Source organism: Copidosoma floridanum, unplaced genomic scaffold (assembly GCF_036245765.1).
Source record: "Copidosoma floridanum isolate Cflo_tuat_1 unplaced genomic scaffold, Cflo_Japanese_pri ptg000014l, whole genome shotgun sequence".
NCBI classification, from domain to species: Eukaryota; Metazoa; Arthropoda; class Insecta; order Hymenoptera; family Encyrtidae; genus Copidosoma; species Copidosoma floridanum.
In genome coordinates, this window is record NW_028321891.1 from 6,851,162 (window position 1) to 6,874,087 (window position 22,926).

The 22,926-nt window shown below is 39.2% G+C and overlaps 5 protein-coding genes across 6 annotated transcripts in view; 3 read left to right on the top strand and 2 right to left on the bottom strand.

Annotated features, from left to right (window-relative positions):
• Positions 1-386: 386 nt before the first annotated feature.
• LOC106638225 (uncharacterized) lies at positions 387-4,109 on the bottom strand. Its single transcript, XM_014351304.2, has 6 exons — positions 3,686-4,109; positions 3,455-3,624; positions 3,136-3,384; positions 2,899-3,059; positions 2,736-2,825; positions 387-2,676 (listed from the first exon to the last, which is right to left on the bottom strand). The coding sequence occupies exons 1-6, from the start codon at positions 3,832-3,834 to the stop codon at positions 1,648-1,650; spliced, it is 1,848 nt and encodes a 615-aa protein (XP_014206790.2). The 5' UTR covers positions 3,835-4,109; the 3' UTR covers positions 387-1,647.
• A 468-nt stretch (positions 4,110-4,577) lies between these two features.
• dbo (Kelch-like protein diablo) lies at positions 4,578-10,351 on the bottom strand. 2 transcript variants are annotated; one of them, XM_014349984.3, is made up of 6 exons: positions 9,527-10,351; positions 8,166-8,491; positions 7,234-7,906; positions 6,788-7,128; positions 6,362-6,704; positions 4,578-6,267 (listed from the first exon to the last, which is right to left on the bottom strand). In XM_014349984.3, the coding sequence occupies exons 2-6, from the start codon at positions 8,360-8,362 to the stop codon at positions 6,076-6,078; spliced, it is 1,746 nt and encodes a 581-aa protein (XP_014205470.1). In that variant the 5' UTR covers positions 8,363-8,491; positions 9,527-10,351; the 3' UTR covers positions 4,578-6,075. The 2 variants fall into 2 exon arrangements, with proteins under 2 accessions (XP_014205470.1, XP_023246789.1); XM_023391021.2 differs by lacking the exon at positions 9,527-10,351 and having other exon boundaries at positions 8,166-8,497.
• A 776-nt stretch (positions 10,352-11,127) lies between these two features.
• Positions 11,128-13,017, top strand: shams (glucoside xylosyltransferase 1 shams). The gene is made up of 2 exons (XM_023391016.2): positions 11,128-11,776; positions 11,853-13,017. Exons 1-2 carry the CDS (start codon positions 11,357-11,359, stop codon positions 12,519-12,521), a joined length of 1,089 nt encoding a protein of 362 aa, XP_023246784.2. The 5' UTR covers positions 11,128-11,356; the 3' UTR covers positions 12,522-13,017.
• Positions 13,018-17,747: 4,730 nt separating this feature from the next.
• On the top strand, positions 17,748-21,114 carry kermit (PDZ domain-containing protein GIPC-like protein kermit). The gene is made up of 5 exons (XM_089591897.1): positions 17,748-18,053; positions 19,614-19,710; positions 20,062-20,456; positions 20,532-20,616; positions 20,695-21,114. Exons 1-5 carry the CDS (start codon positions 17,748-17,750, stop codon positions 20,844-20,846), a joined length of 1,035 nt encoding a protein of 344 aa, XP_089448023.1. The 3' UTR covers positions 20,847-21,114.
• Positions 21,115-21,519: 405 nt separating this feature from the next.
• 14-3-3zeta (tyrosine 3-monooxygenase/tryptophan 5-monooxygenase activation protein zeta) overlaps positions 21,520-22,926 on the top strand; it is a 31,664-nt gene continuing 30,257 nt past the window's right edge. Inside the window, exons 1-2 of the mRNA XM_014352577.2 lie at positions 21,520-21,639; positions 21,724-21,967. The gene's annotated coding sequence lies outside the window, so the exon portion shown is untranslated. The remainder of the gene's footprint in view (positions 21,640-21,723; positions 21,968-22,926) is intronic.

Genomic DNA, 22,926 nt, shown 5'->3' on the forward strand with positions numbered 1-22,926 from the left:
TTTTCAATTAGAGAAGGAGAAAGAAAAAGGGCGCGTGTTTCAGATTCAATTTCTTAAAAGTCGAATACGCATCGATAGATCGTTCACCTCCCCGTGTATCCGGATATGCAATTTATGCTAACGCGCTTCTCTGAAAGCGACAACTTTTGGGTTCTGTATATAATATCTATGCATACGTGCGGAGGCACCACTTGCATTCGTGATAAGAGAACCTTGTGTAGAGAGAAAATTGTCCCAAAGAAATGGAAAATCGCCGATTGAACAAATACTGTTTTATTGTTTCTTGTCAATATCCTTTTTTTTTTGTTTTTGTTTATTTAACTAAACATATACAATAATGCACAGTCACTTCATACTTTTAATAAGTCTATATTACATATCTTTCGTTTCTTATATTGTATATAAGGTTGCCGATTCTTTGTCCTAAAATGAGTGACCTCTTTAGTATCGAGTACTAAGTATATAGTTTAAGGATTTATCATACCGTTAACGATGCTATGCTTTTTTTTTTTTTTTTTAAATTGGCATTTAAGAAATACTTCGCAAAGTGTACACGAGCTTCTAATTTTTTTCATTTTCCATGTCACACATGAGAATGAGTATTGTTGAATAATCATTATTTTCAAAGTTCATGATGATTTTACACGTGTGTGTTATATTTACAATTAGGGAGAAATAATTTTCATTATTTCACAAATTGTTTACAAGACTTATTGGACATTTTCCGTCTGTTACCTTGTAATTCAGCTCAAATTGTCTCATTTACATTCAAGTAATACTTGTACATCCTTATAGTATTTATTTATTAAGTTGCGAAATACGATACGAATTAATGTTTTGAATCGTTTGGCAAAAATTACCAGAAAATCAAAAAAATTAAATTATCAATTTAACGTTTTAAAAAATGAATACTATAATAAAAGTAGTTATCGTTGATCATGATGTTCTACCTCAAGAGAAAAAAAAAAAAACGAGATCCACGCGGTTTGTATCACAATAGTTAGATGTCATGAAATAAAAAAAAATAAGCTGCCGTAATAACGTGCTATTTCACCGAGGTAAAAAATAATACTTGAAAAAAAAAAACAATGAATAAAAAATCATTGCATTAAAAAAAATTGATCATTTTATACTATACAGGGAACGATTTGTTCGATTTAATTATTGAGTTAAGTACTAAAATTTCTCTTATCTTTGCCGACTTGAGAGAAAAAACGTGAACGTTTTCACTAATGTGAAAAAGTTGAAGGCGTTGATGATTCGTCTGTAAAAAAACTTATATACACAAATGTTGAGAAAGAGTTTTTGCCCAAGACAAAGTTCAAAATTTCACTTTAGGCATTGGTTCGATGTATCCGAAGTGCTATACAGTCCAAATTTTACCGACACTTTGATTTATCAGCACATGTGTATCGTTATTCTGACAACTTTGCTCATTGATTATCAGTTCCACTTTGGTCGTCAATTAAAACATTTCTTGTTTCACAACGTGCGGCGATTACACGTGATTCCTCATCCTTCACTGGCTACTCCTTCATTCAAATCAACGATTCATCAAAATGTTCAGATCAACGACAAGCAATCACGCCAGTGTATTTATAAATCAAAGGGCCGGTAAAGTCGGACTTTGGCGCTCACTTAGCTCTGCTATTGCCGCTCCTTCGTCAAATCGAGCGACTCTCCGGAGTCAATTGTCTGGTGATGTTTGCTCTTTGTCGACATATTCAACGAAGTGCCATAATCAGTCTTTGAGCTGGACATTGACAGATCCTCCGAGGTATCCATCGCCTCCGCCACAGATAGCGAAATTTTGCATTTCTTTTCCGGCACGGAGTAATCTTCGGAGGAAATACTGATGGTTGACGAGTTCCTCGACTCCTTTATCGGAGCTGGTGAGGAAGCGTTTGGCGGCTTGAACGCTATTATTTCCGGATAGTCATTAGACGCGGATCTTCGGTCGTTTCTTTCCGGCGGTGGCGGGGGTGGAGGCAAGGGTGGCTCTGACATGCCTTTGCTGCCACCGAGCAGTGGACTGCCGCCAAACAAGTTTGCGATGTTGCGCATGTATGCGGACGAGGTCGCGGCTGCAGCGGCTTTAGTGAAGTCGTTCAGCGAAAAATCGGTGAGCTTGGCGAATTCGGCTGGAGAGAAGTTCGCTAGTTTGGCGAGGTCTGGGAACTTCATTGGCTGCGCTAGATCGGCGAGCGTGTAGTCGTTTCGACCCTTACCCATTGATTCGACTTTTGTAAAGTCCGTATGACTGTAGTCGTAATCGTTCTTCGAGTTCTTGAGCGACACGGTCAGTTCGCCAGTACGGAAGGTTGGGATGCTCTCCGGTGTGCTGATTAGGTGAGGCGAAGTTTTCGCCGAAGAATTCGTTTCCTTAACGTGGTTGTTCTCGGAAGCATTCTCGGCTTGCTGCTGCAGAGCGTAAGCCTTTTGAACGGCCGATATGGAGTTTTCCGGCTTGAAGTTGACTGGCGTAAGGAAGACGTTAGTTGCTGGAGCTGCGCTGATGGTTTGCGAGACAGGATCGTTGATCAATGGGAACTTCATGTTCGTGAACGTAGATTCCGTACCATCATTGAAGCCCGGCGCAACCATTTCTTTGATTAGTTCCCAGTACGAGTCGTTTGTTCGGTTGTTTCGGCCTGGAAGCTTGGCTGCTAGCGAATTCTGAAAATTATAGCACGTTTAAAATAAAGTATTTTAGAGCCCACTGTGACATTTCTTACCTTTAATCTCTCCAAGTAAGTAACGTTTTCATTGAATTTCGAGGTAAAATCAATTCCGCCGTCCAACTTGTAGTATTCAATGCACTTTTTCTAAAAACAGAGTCATTTTTGTAGGTAATTTTTGGAAATACGTTTTAATTATTCTTTCAAGTCACTGACTTACGATTTCTTCAAGAACATCTTGTGAAATAAATTGTTCTTGCGTTAAAGTATAACTAAGAAGCATTGGCCTAGGGTATTCGTGAGGCCTATTCTCTGGTGGTGGCATAGACCAAAATACATTAAAATTTGACTCGTAACAGTGGACATCTGTATTGTAAGGGGCTGAAAAAAAAAATTTATTTTTTTATTTTTAAAATGTCTAAATTTTTACTGATATTTCTACAAAATTTTTACGTACAACATATGAGACCAACACAGGGAGTATAGCCATTATCGCTAGCTCCCTTCATTTTAATTTGATAATCAAGCTGAGCATCTACGTCCCTCAAGGATGGAGATGCATGTGAACGTGGATGAGAGTGATACCATCCAACTAGAGTCATTTTTTTCCACTCCATAGCTTTCGATATTTCTGTTTCAACTGCTGCAGCTGCTGACTTGTCCTTACCGGCATAGCGACAGGGATAAGCACCAAGTATACTCAAATCTGTATTTACATGTGTTAGTTTGTAGGCAAAGACGATTTTTTCTATAAAATCAAAAAGTAAAAATCATACTGTGCGTATTAATGTCCCAATATCCACCCAAGTACCCACAAACTTCTTTATCCATAAGATGACAGTGGAGATCAACGAGGAGAGCGGCAGTTGCAGAAATAGTGACAAGAAAAGGCTGGATTTTGCCTAAATTACTGAAAGACGTCAATTCTACCATGGTGCTCATGTCCCTGAAAAAACAAAATCCCTGTAAAATTGCAATGATAAGAAAAAAACATCTTTTTAACGTACATAGCAGGACTTCTAATGCCCAGGTTGGTATGTTTAACGGGCACCCTAACTATTGGCAAAGGAGCCTGTGGCGTGGGTTCCTTTTTAGCCTCCTGATTCTCCTCGGCTGGAGCAGTTTCGCTGCTCACCTCCATCACCTCTTTTTCCATAATTGTCAATTACTCGCGTTAGTCAGCAAAAAAACGTAGCTCTCGCATCGGTTAGCGCCGTAGCACTGCACAATCAACTCGATAATGTTTACTTAAAAATATCACTCAACGTACATGTCACTCTAAAGTAACCTCACGAATTATGTTACTTTTTCATTGAAATCGGAGTTTTTTTTTTATAAAAGCGTACCGATCGACGTTGAGGTATATCTCGTGGAGAAACGAACATTAGAAAATCTATTTGTTTATTCCAATGAGTGAATTAATGACAGACGACGACGACGCTTACTGCTTTGTTAGAAAGCCAAAGCCTGTACCGCAGCGTTACGCTGGCCTGTATACACTACTAACTATAGGTAATATTACTATATATACATGCTGTACTATAATTCCTATTTAATCGGCCGACTGACCGGTCAGTCGGTATCGGTACTATCTATCATTACCGACTCAGTATTTTATAGTCAGCGCCATCTACTGGGTATTCATTTTCCCCCGACCCCGACTTATTCTGAGTTATTCCCCCACCCACACAACTCTTTTACTAGCGCTAGTGATGTAGTGATAGTACTGCAAAAATTCCCTAGCCTGCTAGTGGCACTGTATATTCTATACGTATCTCAATGACCTTCTTTAGGACGTACAAAGAAAGGGTGTATAAAAACGAAGATTGAAGTTGATTTCAACAATATATTTTTTCAATTATATACAAAATCAATTTATCATTTACAGGCAGCATATAATACAAACTTAAAAAACTTGTGTGCTTTACGCGCAATGTTTTTTTTCTTTTCATAAACGTTTGTTGAATATGTTTAGTACTTTGAAATATTTTTTACAGTTAATTTACGTACTGAGATGCTTGTCTGACATTCAAAACTAATTGATCATTTAAATTATTTCGCGACTGGGTGCACTCAAACTTGACATTATGCGGCTTTTTTTAAAAATGTGTATACATACATTTGCGTAACTAGGAGCCTAAATTAGAAAGGTTAATGTTCTTCGTTTGCGTTAACATTATACTTACGACAATAGTTCAATAACTGGTGCTCGCTAATTCTACGACCCAAATTTTTTTCTAATTTGGTTTAGCACAGCTTTACTTGTTTTGTTACAATGTGATTGACTTTTTTTTTTACTGAACACAGATTCACATTAGCTAGTGGTATACATGCATATTTTAATTCTCTCATTCTTTTAAGCAAGATTTTGGCATTACGATTATTACATAATTACAATAGTTTAATCACACAAGATTGAAGCTGTTTTATAAACAAAGATCCTTTGGTGAAATTTTCAAGACACAGATGTTTTGACATCAGGAATGATTTTACAAACACAAATAACGAAAGTATTGATCGAAAGAATTTATAAAATTCATCTAAAAATCAACAATTCGAATGGAAATAATAACAGTAAAAAAATAATAACATATAAAATTAAATAAAGACCTTTATAAAAATATATGTATATGCTTAAATAATAGTTTGTTATTCCAGTAAAATCTAATGACAGTCTAAAATTTCACCACGAGAACACATGTGCATTCTTCTTATGTCTGTACACTGGTTAGATGTTAAATTAGCCGTTTCTTGAGTCATCAATTCATTAAATTCCTCAAACCTTGTTAATAAACTCTAACAAGACAACTATGAGCAGAACACGTACCAAGAAGTTAAACATTTTTTTCTAAAAAAAAAAAATTGACAGTGGTATGTAATTGAAAATGTTTTAAGGAGTATGTCACCATATGTCATCACAGTAAATAAATTTGATAAAAAGACAAAGTAAAGTATTTAAACGAGATTTGAGAAGGTTGAAATAAAATTCTTTTTTCACAAGATAATAAGAATCAACAAACTGGACAAAATTTTAAAATCAATACTAAATTACAGTCAAAGACAAATGCACTTTTTTTAAGAGTTCATCGACGTAAACGATGGCTATACGTCTTTAGCGTCTTCAAAAAGTTTGTGTTATCGCGGATACACGCACGTGCACGCGCACGACCAAAACTGTGCACAGCAGTCCAACCAGCAAATATTAAATGATGCTCATCGATCGTCTGTAACGCTTCCTCGTGTTGGTTGAGTTATTGGGCTGCAGAGGAGCCGATATCGGTGCGGGCGGTGTCACAGGTGTAACTGGGGTCACAGGCGTCGTGAGAGGTGTCGTTGCTGCCGTGGTCGTGATTATTTCAGCCGAGCAGGAGCCACCAGCTGAACTGGGGGGCCTGAGCTACCAAAGATAATTTTCTGTCTGAGGCGCTCGCATCACGCCAACGCCACCGCCAAGACGTCTGTAGTTCATGCAGCCGCACAATCGCCACTGATTCTGTTCTGGATCGTAAACCTCGATCGTCTTTAAGTAGGCTGTGCCATCGAAACCACCCACTGCGTATAGCTGACCATTCACGACTGCCAGACCAACCTGCGAGACAGAGCAATTAATTTTTAATTTTATTTTTAATTACAACTAAGAAAAAGCATATACACATATTCGCGAAAAATTATAAAGTACTTACTCCGCTCCTCCTAGAGGTCATAGCGACAATCGGGCTCCAGGAGTTTGTATGTGGATTGTAACGCTCTGCACTAGATAATTCCATGCAGTCATCTCTGCCGCCCACTGCGTAGATTAAGTTATTAAAGACAGCGCAGCCCAGGTGCTTTCGTCTCGTTGACATCGGCGAAACCTGGGACCACTTATTCTGCCGCGGGTCGTATCGCTCGACCGTGTTGAGTGGTGATTGGCCATCAGATCCACCAATGGCGTAAAGGAAACCACCGAGTACGGCTACGGCAACGCCTAGACGTCTCGTCGTCATGGGCGACACTTTGGACCATTTGTTTTCTTTTGGATCGTATCTGCAAAAAAACATTGATAGATTTCAATTTTTCGGACATAAAGTAAACAGGGATTATTTGTTGCACAAAAATTCTTCATCTACCTCTCGACATGGTTCAGGCATTGAACACCGTCCTGTCCACCCACGGCGTACAAAAAACCATCAAGTACAGCAACACCAACGCTCGTCCGGCAGGAAGTCGTTGGTGCTACGTCGCAAGACCATTGATTCGTCTGTGGGTCGTACCTCTCGATGCTATTCAAATAACTTTGGCCATCATGCCCACCAACAGCGTAAAGCAGGTCGTTTAGAACTGCTACTCCAACCCCACACCTGCGTTTACTCATCGGTGCGACCATTTTCCAGTCTGACGTATTGGGATCGAATCGTTCGACGCTTGCGATTGCGTCACCCGAGCACCAGCCACCCACCGCAAATAATACCTGAAATTCATCAAGTACCATTGCAGATGATGTTATGAGATAATGAAATCATGAAAAGTAATGATAGTTTTTAACAGTGCAAAGGAAAAAATTGCAAGCACGTACCTCCCCCCGGCGAGTGGGCTTCCGAGGCCGCGTCCTTGGGCCCTGCATGAGCGGCCGTTCCTGAGGCAGTAGCAGGTAGTTCTTAGCCTCGTCAACGAGATCCCGACACGCGTCGTCCGAGCGCACCAGTAGATCCGAGCCTACCGTGCCCACGAGAAATTTTGGACTCAGCAAAGGCAGACGCACGTGTTGGAGAACCTGAGCCAAGTGCTGTCGGCGCTCCGAGACATTGTACTTGACCCAGTTCATCACGGCGTTGAAAACCTGCTCCTCGGTGCGGACATTCAGCTCGTCCGACGATATTATGTCGACGAGCTGGCTGACAGGTAGAAGCAAGAACTCCTCGCTCTCCATGACCTCCTGGAAGTTGTGCTGCGTGAACTTGTCGGCGATGCGTAAAAGCTCCCGGCAGGCGTGCGTGTCGGCGAACGCGCGGATGCCCAGGCAGTTGGACGGGTCGAGCTGCCGCTTGAGGAACTCGCAGCACATGTCCTGGATCTCGGCGAGCTGTAGCAGACAGGCAGCGGGCAAGAGTGTTTGGACGTTTGCCTCCTCGATGTCGATGCGGGCCGTGTAGCAAAAGTCGATCAACAGCTCCATAGCGATCTCGTCGATATCACGAATGGTCACCTCGGTCTGGCGTGACTCAGCCAGCTCGCCCGTGAACATGGCTCTGCAAAAACACGAGTAGTTAAAGAACGTTGTATCTCGTCGATTTTATTCATGCGCCACTTTTGCGCACTCACGTTTTTTCTTTTATTACAATAATTGCAGAGAAATTTTAATACGTAATCAGAAGGTACAAAAACAATTGACACTCTATATTCAAGTTAGTGTGGTGGCCATTATTTTTACAATTGAGCGTGCTTACCGATCCGAAATTTTGATTGTAATTTTGTTAGGTGTACCATAAAACTGCTTGAAATACCAACCTGAAGTACGGACTGCACGCGGAGAGTATGACCCGGTGACAAAAGATCTTTCTGTTGCCGACGTTGAGGACGACATCGCAGAGCTCGCGGTGTCGTCGGAGAGCCGCGAGCTCGCCCAGAAGGCCGCGTGGATGCTTCTCCGAGGTGTGACTGAGCCTTGCCGGCGAGGGAGCGCGATCAACAACCATCTCGCCCATCCTCTGCTGCGACGAGGTGGCAGACTGGTGATGGGCCGCGCTCCCCGGCCCCAGTGCTCCACGAGCCCCCCCGGCGGCGGCTACCTGGAGGCGCAGCGGGGGCGACGCCCAACCCCACACTGAGTCTATCTGTTGAATAATACAAGATCTTTTCATACGTTTTACACATTCTTTATTTTCAGTTTTAGCTTTATTGTATCCTATGATCATCAGTTTATTTCAAAGATTTTGATGTTCAAGTGCCATGTAGTTTAACACTTGGTATAGCTTTAACTAATAAAATCTAATCTTGAAGAGAACGCAATTGTACTTGTTTGACGTGTTGTTATCAGAGTTTAGTGAACCCATTATATCAGCTGAACTGTGATAGCATTGATTGTGACAGTTTGCAAAATAAGTTATTAAGTTTACTATTTATATTTGTATTTATGATTTATTATAATGAACGCACTTAATTTTTATATTTTCAATATTAATTAAATTATTTCAAAAGAGTGATTTTGAAAGAGATCTTCCATTTAAAAATAGAAGTATATTCTAATTTATGCATCACAGTTGGATTATTCTACACTGACGACCTACTTTGCAAAAATTTTGGCAAGATCATTCACAGTAATACTGCATGAAAACTTGGACTTTAAAAATCAAATACCACATCTTTGTACTCTAAAACAAAACAAAAAAGTTTTAACTATTGAAAAACATGTTCTGAAGCAACTAATGGAGCACAAAAAAAAAAAAAAAAAAAAAAAAAGTGCAATAAAACATAAACAAGTAAGAATGTAATCACTCCTAAAGTGTAAATAAGAAAGAAGAAAGTGCTGCCCTAAAGTACTGACAAGAGAGACAGATAATAAATGTATGAAAAAAGTGGCTATAAAACAGCATTGATAAATATTTCCAAGAGCTGCTTACTCATCTAAAAGATAAATATTAGGCCCAAGGTGAATGCAAAGAGGCTTAAAACTGCACACGCGAAATCCATCGCTGAAGCTGTACCTATATATGTATACAATATACATGTAGGCTCTCTTGGCATTAAAAACAACGTTTTTGGGTCAAACAAAAATTTTGCAATGCACGCGTAATCGAGGAGATTTTGTATGTATACATGATAGGTACTCATTGCATAACGCGGGTACCCCAAGTATTCATGACACTGACCTTTGACACTTTTCTAAACGAGCGTGCGAGAAACGAGGGTAGTCCACGTAGGAGATGTCGACTACCGTGGCTACTGCTGCTGTTCTCGTGCTGCTGCAGGCTTTCCTCGTATTCCTCACCGGGAGCCTCAATCACCACCTCTTGCTCCGAAGCATAATAATTTTCTCGACGACGACGACAGCGGCGACGGGAACGGTGGAGTGGTGGACGGCATCCATAAGAGTCCTCCTCGAGTATCGTACACCTTTACTTTGTTTTCAGGTTGTGCAGCTATAGTTGACTTTTTTGTTTATCAATATTACGACCACTTGTGTAAAAATACGGCTCTTTTCATTGACTCGACAAACATTGGGTCGGGGGTTTGTGCGATCGTTGAAGATATGTCTATATAAATATACGCAATACACCACGAATCACAAACAGCGAGGGTCACCTCAAATCATATCTGGAGCACAGTTATCAAGTACACTTTTGCCACGTGGAAATCACTGGCATCATTGTATCTACTCTTCGTATGATCAGCAACAACCAGAGTATTTGTTACCGTGGCTTAATTAGCCTAGATGAAGAAGATCGAAGCGTCCATCGTGTAATTGTTTCTTAGTTTTCGTGTGCCACTGCTTCCGCTAAAAATAGGTTTTTTTGCGTTCTACGACTACTAACACTGCAATTGTTTATGTTTCCGAAAATGAGTTAATTTGAGACATTGTCTATCTATTTGAAAAGCTCTAATTTTTACACATGCACTGATGGTTTGTTGTAAAAGGGGAGCTCATAAATTTTAGACAGTTCAATGTTGCTTTAGTGCTTACTGCAGCATCGCAGCATGCTGTGTTAAAGCCAACTGAAGTGCACTGATAATGCGCGTATGTAAATATATCGATTGTTCATCGATCATCGACCGTGAGAAGAAAAAAGGCGCCTGGATTCAAAATTATCAAATCACATGGATTTTCTTACAGCACATTTGTGCCTTTTACAAAATCTGTATGTTATATACATTAAATATTTGAATATTTTCTTGATGTTATGCTTAATGTCAAACAAAAAAAAGTGTTTTTGACGGAAAATCAAATCAAAACAACTTGTATAAATTAAATTTTGTATTATTTTAATTATTTCAATTATTCATAAATAAGGTAGGTATATTCTAACTTTAAAATACCTAATTTGATTTATTCAGTTTTCAGTAAACAATATTCACTGAATTGTTTGTTTTTGTTTTCAATTTTTAGCAATTTCAACAAGTCTACTTCACATAAAATGGCAAGCCGGAATTGGACCAAAAGTGCAGCATGAGAAGGAGCCTTAAAGATTAAACCAATAACCCAATAACCCTTGACCACCCCACACAGCTGAGGTTGTCACAAAAATAACAATAACACTGAAAGAAATGAGAATAAATAAACAAATCTTCAGCATTGCTGTTGCAAATCAATGGAGAGCCTTTCTCTCATTGGACTTCAAACGTTGTTTGTGTGTGTAACGTTTTTGTCAAGTATTATCTGAACTGTCAAAACGTTGAAAAGTTACTTAAAAACTTTGTTAAACCATATACAGTATTTGAAGATTCATAAAATAAACACTTACTGAATATTAGTTGAGTTTGAAAAACATCAGTAAAATTATCAAAAAACCAGGAAAGTTTGTGTGCAATTGTGTTATCCTATTTGATTAAAATTTATTATTTGAAAAAATTTTTAAGTCATACTTTAAGATTTCTCACCTTGTACTATTATTTAATTAATATGATCTGAAGTGGACTTGAAATCTCTATATTTACAGTAGAAAAATTTTATTTATTTGAAGAATGCAGCTATAGATAAAAGTATGAAATCTCCCTGGCGGCTGTTGCTCTTGATACTTAGTTTTGGTGCTCTCTTTATTCTTTTTAATTATCAAACTCAAGTATTGAATAAAATCAATCATGAGCCAACAAAAAAACCAGCCAGCAAAAGCATGGGAGGTGAGGTTGTCATTTGTGTGGTTGCCTGTGGCATTAACCGGCTGGACGAGTCGCTCACAATGCTGAAATCTGCTCTAGTTTTTTCCAAAAGGCCATTACGATTTATTGTGATCTCAGATTATGCTCTTATACCTGCTTTTCATGAAAAACTCACAGAGTGGAAGCAGATTGTTAACAAGACATTCAACTTTGTCGTGAGGCCTGTTACTTTTCCCGACATTGCTGATGTCACTATGTGGAGAAAGCTATTTAAACCTTGTGCAGCACAAAGGCTGTTTCTTCCGGTAAATTTAACTAACTGTTTTTATTACTTTTAAAATCACGAAATAATATAAAAGATTTGTACTTTGACTGTTGCAGAGTGTGCTCAATGATACTGATGCAGTATTGTATGTTGACACTGATACTTTGTTTCTCACTCCTCCAGAAGATGTTTGGGATGAATTTGAAAAAATGAATAGTAGTCAGCTGGCTGCTCTGAGTCCAGAGCACGAAGATCCCAATACTGGATGGTACAATCGTTTTGCAAGACATCCCTACTATGGAAAATTAGGAGTAAATTCTGGAGTGATGCTGATGAATCTGACTAGAATGAGAGAATTCAAGTGGATTCAGTATGTGATACCCATCCACAAGGAATACAGACTGAAAATCACTTGGGGTGACCAAGATATCATCAATATAATTTTTCACTATCATCCTGAAAAGTTGCACGTGTACTCCTGTAGGTACAATTATAGACCCGATCACTGCATGTATATGTCTGTTTGCTCAGAAGCAGAAAAAGAAGGTGCCTTAGTACTTCATGGCTCTAGAGGAACTTTTCATTCGGAAAAACAGCCACCATTTAAAGCAATTTACTCAGCAATGGAGGAATACCAAATCCACATGGATCCTTACGAACATTTACTTCTGCCAATGAAGAATTATTTGCTACAAGATGACCATGCAAACTGCGGTAAAGTGTGGAAAGTTTTTATCATCCAACCAGAAAAGCATTTAGGTAAAAATGAGTTAACTAGACGATAATTTAGTCTTTAAGTATCGATTGAAAACTCAAAGTTCGATGTAGATAGTGAAAAATTGTTGAAAATTTGCTATTACCTTTCTAAGATAATTGCACTGTGCATAAATTTATATAAAATTGTTTGATAAGAATATTGATTATCAAAGCGTGTTTTATGGAAATGCAATCCATATGACATACACAGTCATTTTTCTTATCAAACAGACAATGAACGTAGGGGGTTTTTAATATCTGAATGGTAGTTGCAATAAAGAAAAAAAAAAAAAATTTCCGATCTGTAAATTTAATTACAATCATAGGTATGGTTGTTGATGAATGTAAATAATTTGTCCTACGATTTTTTGTAAGTAAAATGAAACTGTGGATAAATATCGAAAAAACAACACAATCAAGCCAACATCAAAAGTTACGACCTTTGAGGAGATTGTAAGCGTCATGTGAATTACTTAAGGGCGAATCTCAATTTGTACAGTATAGACATTGCAATCAATGTAGCACAAAAAAGCCGATGTTTAAATTGATTTTCAAATGTAATATACATATATTTATTTATTTATTTATTTAAATAAGACGGGTATCGAAAAATCACCCGTGCAATTTTTTTCACTCAATAAAATTAATACACCAGATAGATACATCGATGATCTCTCAATCTTATTTACCCAGAAGTATAACGTGTACATATTTCTCACAGAAACCTACTTTAACAGATCAAAGCGTTTTTCCTTCCCTCCTTTCACTCACATATACTTATTATATTGACACGTTAGGTGCACACGATAATCAAATGGCAGACCGTCAAGTATAATTAATGTCACCTCGCGAAAAACTAAATAAAAATTTCCCTTCCTCCTATAAGTATTCCAATAACGTAAAAAAAAAAGGTTTTTTTTCTGCATCAAGTCATTAATCCCGAATCCCGTTGGACAGCCTTTTCAAATTGTGCATGAAAAAAAAAAAAAAAAAAAAAAAAGAAAAACCGGAAAAATTGTTAGAAAATCGGAAAAAAGGAACGAGGGATTCCTCAGAAATAGGCATAAGGTAAAACGCCCAATACTTGGACAGATTTTTCGAAACTAATTTTAACGCTCATATTCCGAAGTTAATGTGCAATACTTCCATATTTTTTAAATAATTACTTGTAATTAGGATGCCTTAGGATTATATAACACACAAAAAATGTTTTAAAATAGCTCTTAAATAATAGTTATCGTACATTTTAAAACATGTCAACTTATCGGAGTAGTTGGACAATCATTCTCGACTGTCGTAGTAGTTGGACAACCTTGAAAACCAAAAGTTGGACAATGCTGCAGTACTTGGACAAGTTGGAAAGCAGTACTTGGACAATACTAACTTAAACGATTTTACAGTTGTATAAATTACGATAAGGCACAAGTACTTATTAAAACTAAAGTATGTATTTAGATAAATACCTTATAACGAAAAAATGTTAACGAAGGGGATAAATAATAACAAATTTATTACGTAAAATTCGTAAGTAAAATTATTAATCTTTTTTCCAAAAATAATTTATTAAATGCAAGATAAATCCCTCAGGGTGCATTTTGATTTTCAACATTTTCAATTGTGAGGAATCGCACTTCTCCTTCTTGATTTGAATTTTCTTTAGAAGGAACTGCATCTCTTCAATAGCAAACGAATTATCCAACTCAATTAAGCTCTCACCTCGGTACTCAGTTTTTTCAATTATTCTATCAGTGAGATAGTGTAAAACCAATTTTACTGTTTTTTTTTTAATTTTGTTATTTAAGATTTATTTTTAATAAGACTATAATTTTTCTTACTTTTCTTTTTTGTTTTTGTTGTATGACCTCCACTTTTGTTCTTTTTCATTATTTTATATTTTTTTAAAAACATTTTTCCTCTTTTCAGAACCCATACTTCATCTGTATTTACAGTGAATTGGAGGTTAACTTTTAAAAATGTTGAAAAAACAATTTTCTTAAAGCGGTGCACCCCTTAACAACAAAACTGATTAGTAAAGTGTTTTTTTTCTACAAAGTACTTCACTTTTTATACACTTTTGTTTAAAAAATTCGCATAAAAGATTAACTACGTTAAAAGGTAAACAACTTTGATTGTATGTCCATGTACTGGCTACGACGTTTTTGTGCCTATGACCTGAAGTTGGACAAGAGCTCCACGTCTGTCCAACTACTACGAAATCGTGAGGTGTACTTGGACAGCTAATTTTACATTATAAAAATTTTTTTTGTCCACGATTACATTAGAAATATTGTTAATTAATGTAAAAGTTGTAAAATAATACCATACAGCATTTATACAAATGCATTGGATTAATTTTAACGAGCATTACCTATTATCAAAATCATAGAAAACGGAGAAAAATTATCGCAGTCTTATGGCGCCTACGGTGAAATTTAGAATCATTCGCATGTATTAAATGTTGCTGAAATTTTTTTAAAAATTCAAGTATATCATCAATAATAATCATAGCAATATTAATCTATTACGTTTTTTAAAATATCTCTTTTTTATTTGCTACAATGACTGATTTTCCACTGTCCAAGTATCGGTCTGAATTTCAGTTTTGTCCAAGTATTGGGCGTTTTACCTTAATAGACCAAATAACTGCGCGAAGAGGAGAGTGCATATGATACGTCGACGAGACGAAGAGGGAAGAGGAGGAGGAGGAGGTGCGGCTCGCGCTCCGCTCCGAGAGATATATATACACACGTAGGAGAGGCGCAGCTTTTCAAGTAGGCCGCGAGCCCCGTCGCGCACGCACGTAATTTTTCAATACTCCAAGTCGCATCGATCGCGTTATTTCCCCCGTGGATCGGTAATAGGCTTTTTCCGAGATCGCGATTTTTTCATGCACGACGAAAAAAAAAATCGGCACGCGCGTGTCCAAGTGGAAGAAACAACAATAATGATGTGTTATCGCGCGGTAGGTCCGACCAAAGTGCCGTAAAAAAAGCCATCGAGGCGGGCCAAAAAGAAGCTGCGACTTTTCGGGGACCAACGCGGCACGAGCATACGTGCACCGGAATCGGGTGAGCATATATATATACATACCGATGGAATGCAAACGATGTACAATCATGATAATAATATTTATATTGTCGCCTGCGAGAGGCGCTATTTATTTTTGGTTGAACGACTGGTTTTTACAAGTGCGTGGATGAAAATTTATCCTTAAAGCGCGCGTCTTTTGTTTTCTCTTTGGTGCATGTGCCTATAACTGCGTTCGAATGATAAAAATATTTTTTCACAATATTGAGAACTCGACAAGTGCGCTTGGATACTTTAAATATATATCTCTCTCTCTCTGTTTTGCAAATAATGGGGCACATGTCCACGCGCATCACGTAATGGAATTTAATGCTACGTTTCGTTTGTTTGCAAAACACGAATCTTGTGAACTCGGCATCCTTGAAAGAGAGAAGAAAAAAAGGTCAACGCGGAACTTGGCGCTAAAAAAATCGTCGTGCTGATTATCACTGCTGCTATAATCATTTGTGGCGCTGGACAACTTTCCGATTATTATAAACGTGCAATACTAATTTTACGCGATTGCGATTACAAAAATGGCAGTTTTTTATTATTAGTTTTATGATTACTACAACATTTTATCCTGTACTGATGGTTAATTTTTGTTTTCGAGTGCACGGTAATCAATTTCCGTGCAGTGTGTTTATGTACCGGACGAAAGGTGAAGTATTAATATAACAGCACTACGCCACTTGAGTCATTTTCAATACAAATTAAGAAAAAAAATTAGTCTCCTGTTAGGCAAAAATCCTATTTACACTTGAATTTTTCTGCCTCTCGCGACCCATCGTTAACCGGATCAAGTATTTTGACTTAATGAGGTCGAATTGGTATTTTTTCGAAACACGCAAGGGTAAAAGAAAAAGCTTGGAATTTCACAAAACCTGATGATACTTATGTACGCGCACAAACACACAAACTGTTACACAATTGTTGCGCTTCGAGTACGAGTATAATACACATCTTCCTTACCATATGCGTGTATATAATACATGTTGACGAGCTATACATAGCTGATGGCATTTAAGTGACTCATGCGAGTGTATATTGTACGCTGAGAAACCATTCGTGTACTTATACACATCGCGAGTAACGTGGAGGTTTTGCATTACCATCTCGTCCTCTTGTTCTCCCGTACGCAAGAAAGGGGCTTTTCATTTAAAATACTTTGCCATTTAATACACGCGTTTTTACATAATACGATAAGTATAAGTATTGTACACGCGCGCATAATGGCTCTAGGAAATGTAACAACAAAATCTGTCCTTGAGAAAAACTCCCTCCCCTCGGGGGAAAAGTCTTCCTTACTCCGGTAATACTATCTCTTTTTTTGCCACTTTTCCAAATGATTTTTATTTCCTTGATCTTTTATTAAAAAGAATTTCAAAAGAACGGCTCGTTTGAACATGTATGAAAAAATGTGGAGGAAGAAAAAAAGAAAAAAAAAAAAAAAAAAGAAAAGAAAAGTGTTAACCAACCGGGCGTGAAACGGTCGCTAAACGCGTCCGTACGCCGGGGAAATTCGCTGAATGCTCAGCAAATAGATACACCTCTATACGTATAAAAATACCCATACTCGCAAAAACGAGAATCTAAAACTTGTTAATACTTTCTCCCGATGCCTTCAATGACTGTGAAATTGATTTCACCATTGCAGCTTCGGCTCGGCCGTACGTATCACTCGAGAGAGTTGTCTTGTTTGCGCTAAACAACCGCGGCCCAGTCAATTTCTCTCTCCTTCCGAACGTATAGGTACGCGTCTTTGTGGTACAAACATATAAAATGCTCGACGTCACCTGTCAATGGTACATATTTTTAACACCATAGCCAGTGATGGTTCGCCAAAATGAATGACCTTTTTTTCCTTTTTTTTTAATTTTTTTAGATGAAACTCACGAGTATCGCGAGCAAACATCGGTATGATTGATTGAAACAAAATACACCCAACGGGTCTAAACAAAACGGCTCCTCCCATGCTCCATGTATTATATAACACGCGCCGCGCCTCTGTATATGCGCAGCAAAGCGAAAAGAGAAAAAGAAAAATCGCCGTGTGAAGCGCGAGCTTGGGAAAGAAAAAAAAAAAAAAAAAAAAAAAAGTGGGCAATAACTATTATTATATATTTTTGTTCCCCGCATCCGTAGGTTACATAGGGGTAGAGCTTGCGTGAGCGACCGATGGGATCCACATGCTCGGCATCAGCAAGAAAATGCCGTTTTTCAAAGCCCTCCGAATACCATCCTCGTCGTCCGAGAAACAACAGAAGCAGCAGCAACGATCGAACAACGGGTCTTCTTGCCCGTTGACGCCCACCGGGAGCCATAACTGCAACGGCTACCGGGGAGTGCAACTGCGTCAGGAGGAGCGACAGCCTCAGCTGGTGTTTTATTGCCAATTGGCGCACGGTAGCCCGACCGGCCTGATATCCGGCTTCAGCAATGCGCGCGAGCTGTACTCAAAGATCGCCGAGTGCTTTGCCATCCTTCCCGATGATGTATGTGCATATCTACATAATTACATACTTTCGATATACCGTCATGTATTTTTTTTTTCTTTCATTTACTTAACTAGTTAATATTATTGATTAATTTTTATGTGTTTGACGATATAATATATGATCACAGGTATATTTTGCTCTCAGAGGGTATCGGTATGTCGTTGGTACTACGACGAGTTAATGCGTGCACTGAAGTATACTTACCTTCTTTGAATGTATAAAGCACTGAAGGAAAAGGCAAATAATTTCAAGAGACTTTTACCGTATGCCAATCGTGTTTTTTAATTGTCGATCGGTTACTCTCTTTAAAAAAACTCAGAGTCAATCAAATTTTAATCCGCGGTAATTGGTTCGGCTGTACTTTTAACAGAAAAAACCGTTACCGATGCGCATTTCTTCGTGGTTCCTTTATTGGATTGGGTTAGATCGAATTGCCAATCACTGTCAGAATGTCAAAGATGAGGGGGAGGCAAAAACATTTTATAGCCAAACTGACGGGCACAATCAAACCAGTACTTTAATCGCAGATATTTCGTTAAAAGTTTTTAACGTTGATTTACCGATCCATATACTATCTACTGCGGTTCTACCGATTCGCGTCAATCGAGTTTTTATTCTGAGAATCAGCGAACAATCTAACGAGCGATGAATCGGCAATCGATGATCCTCTTGTATCCACGCTCCATTAGTCCCAAATCACTGTGCGTGCGAAAATAAAAGTAATCCAGGCCATTTCCACTTAGCATTATCCATATAATATCCGTATACGCCAGTTTTCTCATTCGAGGGGGGAAAAAAAGAGCAACAAAATCGGGCACGCGTTTCGTGCGTGTATGTATGTCCATGTAAAAGACAAGACAATCACCAAGTGTGTGTCGGGGAAAAAATTTCACTCCGAAGAATGAAGCCCAAGTTTTCCTCTCTCGATGCTTCGTCCAACCGAACAACAACCTCCGCGGTTCACTTTCAAAAGACGCTATATACGCGTCGCCGCGAGGTTTTCCCCCGGCCCGCGAGCATGTTTGTATATTTATACCGATGTGCGCTTGGAAAATCGCGAAGCCGTACGGTTTAAAACAATCCGATTTTTTTTTTTTTCTCACCGAGAGAGATCAAACCAGGCCCTTTTACCCAAAATGCTGCACATACTTTGATAATAACCGCCGGACACAGAAAGAAGAAAACCGGTAACCGACAGGTGCGAGCCGCTCTAATCCTTACGGGTTTTGTTTATGTGTCGACGAACGCGAATTTCTACCGATTGTTATTCCCTCGATCTCGCGTGAGACGCGTTTACAAGAGAAAATGAAATGCAAGACAAGCGCGATGCTGAGAGAGAAAGAGAGATAAGTGTATACATCTTTTAACAAGCGATGAGTAATGCGCATACATTATGAACCGCGAGCCGTTCAATCGAGCGCATCACTAACGGAGCTGCTATTTTCATCACCACGACGAAGCGTATACTTATCGTGGCCAATTGAAGTTGTGCGACTCTTTTTCTCTCTCTTTCTTAATCATACCAATTAAAATAACTGCTGATTCCTGAAATTGCAGATCATCTTCTGCACGCTCAACACCCACAAAATCGACATGGGCCAGTTGATAGGAGGCCAGATCGGACTCGACGACTTTATATTTGCCCACAAGAAAGGTTCGTTTTTCTTTTTTTGTACCCGATGCTCTTACTTACTTTCTCTTTGCTTCCTGCACGTGACAACCATGTATTCGCAAGCTATATACTCTGTCAATTGTATTTGTTACTTGGTCGGTTTATTTTCAACCGAAACTGTAAAACTAATTAACGGGCACGCGCGAGCTAGTATCTTGATGGATAACATAATGTGTTCTTGGTGCATCACTCATCGTCACCAGAACAAAACTTTGGTTCATCCGTGCATTTCGGTTTTGCGCTGTTATTTGTCGATGCATGCGAAAAGCGACGTATACAATATGTACATACATAACAAAGTATCCACCCATGGTTGAAACGAATCTCGTGCAGGTCGTGCGAAAGAGGTCGAGCTGATAAAAACCGAGCCGGCGCTGGGGCTGACGTTGACGGACAACGGCGCCGGTTTCGTCTTTATCAAGCGGATCCGCGACAACTCGATAATGGACAAGCTGGGCGTCGTCCAAATCGGGGACCACCTGGAGAAGCTCAACGGGGCCAGTCTGGTGGGCAAGCGGCACTTTGAGGTCGCGCGCATGCTCAAGGAGATCGAGTGCGGCTCGAGCATGCTGCTGCGGCTTGTCGAGCCGGCGAGTCGGACCACCGGCTTTGGGCCCATTGGGCTGAGGGCTGCTGGCCCCAGGAGCAGGGCCAAGTTCGCTGGATACCCGACCGGCTGGGAGACGCTGAGGTTCAAGGCTGACGGCTTTGCCAGGATCGAGCAGCTGGTGAGTGCGCTTTCATGTTATACTTACTGATCGGCGTATCACTATACCGATGGCTTTTTGCTTTTCATCGTGTAGAACGAGACTGACAAGGCGAGGGAGCAGATCGAGAAGATCAACAACGCCCTGGATGTGTACATGGGAATCAGCGATTACGTGCTCGGTAAGGGGCGTTCAATTTATTTGTGCACTGTGGTAAAATGTAGCGTGAGAATTTTCAAAGCGATTTTATTGATTGCAGCGAGGAGGTTGTGGGAGATTGCGCAGAAGAAAATCAACAGTATGGATCTCGCCAAAGCGATGGACTCGGCGCTACCGGACTCTTACGATTTTCCAAAGGATTTTATCTTCGACGTCTGGAAAATTGCATTCGAGACCAGAAAGAATCCGTGAATGCGTGTATTTTGTAAATACCTTATTGGCCATATAAATTTGTTTTTTTTTTTTTAATCAAAGTCCATTAATATTATGTTATATTACGTTTATACAGTTGTGGTTAATTGTGCGTGCATTTATGTGTATATAAATATCGAGTCCACTGTTGGATCGTTCAAGTATTCTTATAACATTAGCGATAATGTAAAATTGAAAGTAACAAACAAACGTTTGTAAGTACACGCGTGTACTGTTACATTATATAAATAATATTTGTACACTTCGTATAAACATCAAATTATTTTCAAAAATTGTAAATTATGTACAATAAATATAGTTACATTCCAATTTTCACTGACTCGCAATCTCAAATTCAATTTTGAATCTCGCGCCATTATATGCTAGCTACGGGTATCTTTTTACAGATGGCGCTTTGGGTAGCAGAGGGGGCCCCCACACATGCACGTGTGCCGCGAACTTGTCAAAAATCATTTCAGTTTCACAAGTTTTAAGATCGATCGATTCGTAACACTTGTTTAGTTACATGAAATCAATAAAACAGGTAACACCGTACCACATAGATGTCGAATATCTCTGCTCATTTGTATAAAACAAGCAAAGTATAAGATGTCAAATGCTTCTCAGGTCTCATTTCTTACCAAAATACTCTCATTGGATGACTCAAATCATCCGGAACTCGTGCCTCTTTATCGACGATCGACAAACAGACGCGTATGTATGTATAATACTTATTGCTCGACTTGCTGCCACACTTGATCACGAAAGTACTATAAATACAACAAAGTTCAAGGTTTGAAAGAAAAATTAAATTGTTGCACTATTAATTTATACCCATTCGCAATTCGCAATATAATTGTCGTATCGTCTGCTACAGCTTTTGGTGTCCCCCGTGTCCCCTGGCCCCTCCAGCCATCAGAGCTTGACTCGGTCACCAGAGCAGTGTACATCGTCGTCATTATTGTCGACGCTGATGAATGATAATATGATATAAGTGAATACAAGTATATTATTATCCAGTGAAAATAAAGTTGCCGCTGACAGTGACTAGTTGTCCAAGCTACTGTACATTTCTCTCATCTCTGCCTGTGCGTGTGATTAATCGTCTCTTCGTTTTTAAGGTTAGTGAAGTTTGTGTCGTATTTTCATATGTATTGCGTATTGGCGTTTGGCATCATCATTCTCGCGTGTTAGCTGTACATAATTTACCAAGTAGGTACTTGAAAATCACAGTAATAATAAAAGTTGATATACTTTTTGTACATATAAATGATAACGATGGTAAAGAAAACGCACGAGACCGAGGGAGGACAGAAGGATTTTATTACCAAAATCACAGCGCATGGTGAGCAGCGGCGCGGTATACTGCGTTTTTCACCTACAGTGCTACAGTATCGTGGTAGTGTAGTACTCGTCGCGCAGTGCCGTCGGTCGGCTCTTTTCGCTCTCGCGTGTACTCTCTTGTCGTACAATTGGACGGCATTTTAGAATTAAATTCGGTGTTTTAATCCCGTATCACACGTACTGTCTGTTCGTCACAATTGGCAGCTCAACAAGCAGAAAACTAAGGAGAGGCGGTGATTGTAATAGCACGAAGATACGCAAAGAAAGTGCCCCAGCGGAGAGAAACAGACTCGAATAGCCGCTCGTTCAATCTTGAGGTTAGAAACTCACTTCCGCCAACATATAATCTCGTTTTTTTTTTTTTTTTTTTTTTTTTTGTTCCCCATATTATACACGCGAGAGTGCCCGATACATTCCCATTTTGATGCTGCTGCACTCACTCACGAGCGCGTATGTGATTTAAGTATTGTGAGTTTACTGCATGTGGGTGAAAATCGTGCATACATTACGTGCTCGTATCTGATTATTGAAAGTGCTTGGTGCGTAAAGTGCCGCTATAGCCGGGGCATGCACGGGTGCGAGTGAGACAGGGCAAACAGAGCAAGAGAGTGCATACACACACACGCGCGCGATATAATGTGCCTAAAATATGCGTGATGAGCCGATGGGTGCGGGAATACTTGGCCGACGTAGCCGAGGAGAGGGTTTTTGGGGAATGACGCAGCGCCGCGTGGGA

What these genes read in the sequence shown, in the direction of transcription:
- LOC106638225 (XM_014351304.2), bottom strand. Translation starts at nt 3,834, where the DNA reads ATGGAAAAAGAGGTGATGGAGGTGAGCAGCGAAACTGCTCCAGCCGAG. An exon ending in TTGGGACATTAATACGCACA is followed by an intron (nt 3,385 to 3,454) that starts GTATGATTTTTA and finishes ATGTAAATACAG; the next exon opens with ATTTGAGTATACTTGGTGCT. An exon ending in CTGTGTTGGTCTCATATGTT is followed by an intron (nt 3,060 to 3,135) that starts GTACGTAAAAAT and finishes TTTTTTTTTCAG; the next exon opens with CCCCTTACAATACAGATGTC.
- shams (XM_023391016.2), top strand. Translation starts at nt 11,357, where the DNA reads ATGAAATCTCCCTGGCGGCTGTTGCTCTTGATACTTAGTTTTGGTGCT. An exon ending in CACAAAGGCTGTTTCTTCCG is followed by an intron (nt 11,777 to 11,852) that starts GTAAATTTAACT and finishes TGACTGTTGCAG; the next exon opens with AGTGTGCTCAATGATACTGA.
- dbo (XM_014349984.3), bottom strand. Translation starts at nt 8,362, where the DNA reads ATGGGCGAGATGGTTGTTGATCGCGCTCCCTCGCCGGCAAGGCTCAGT. An exon ending in GCGTGCAGTCCGTACTTCAG is followed by an intron (nt 7,907 to 8,165) that starts GTTGGTATTTCA and finishes GTGTTTTTGCAG; the next exon opens with AGCCATGTTCACGGGCGAGC. An exon ending in TGACCTCTAGGAGGAGCGGA is followed by an intron (nt 6,268 to 6,361) that starts GTAAGTACTTTA and finishes TCTGTCTCGCAG; the next exon opens with GTTGGTCTGGCAGTCGTGAA.
- kermit (XM_089591897.1), top strand. Translation starts at nt 17,748, where the DNA reads ATGCTCGGCATCAGCAAGAAAATGCCGTTTTTCAAAGCCCTCCGAATA. An exon ending in TATATTTGCCCACAAGAAAG is followed by an intron (nt 19,711 to 20,061) that starts GTTCGTTTTTCT and finishes AATCTCGTGCAG; the next exon opens with GTCGTGCGAAAGAGGTCGAG. An exon ending in AATCAGCGATTACGTGCTCG is followed by an intron (nt 20,617 to 20,694) that starts GTAAGGGGCGTT and finishes TATTGATTGCAG; the next exon opens with CGAGGAGGTTGTGGGAGATT.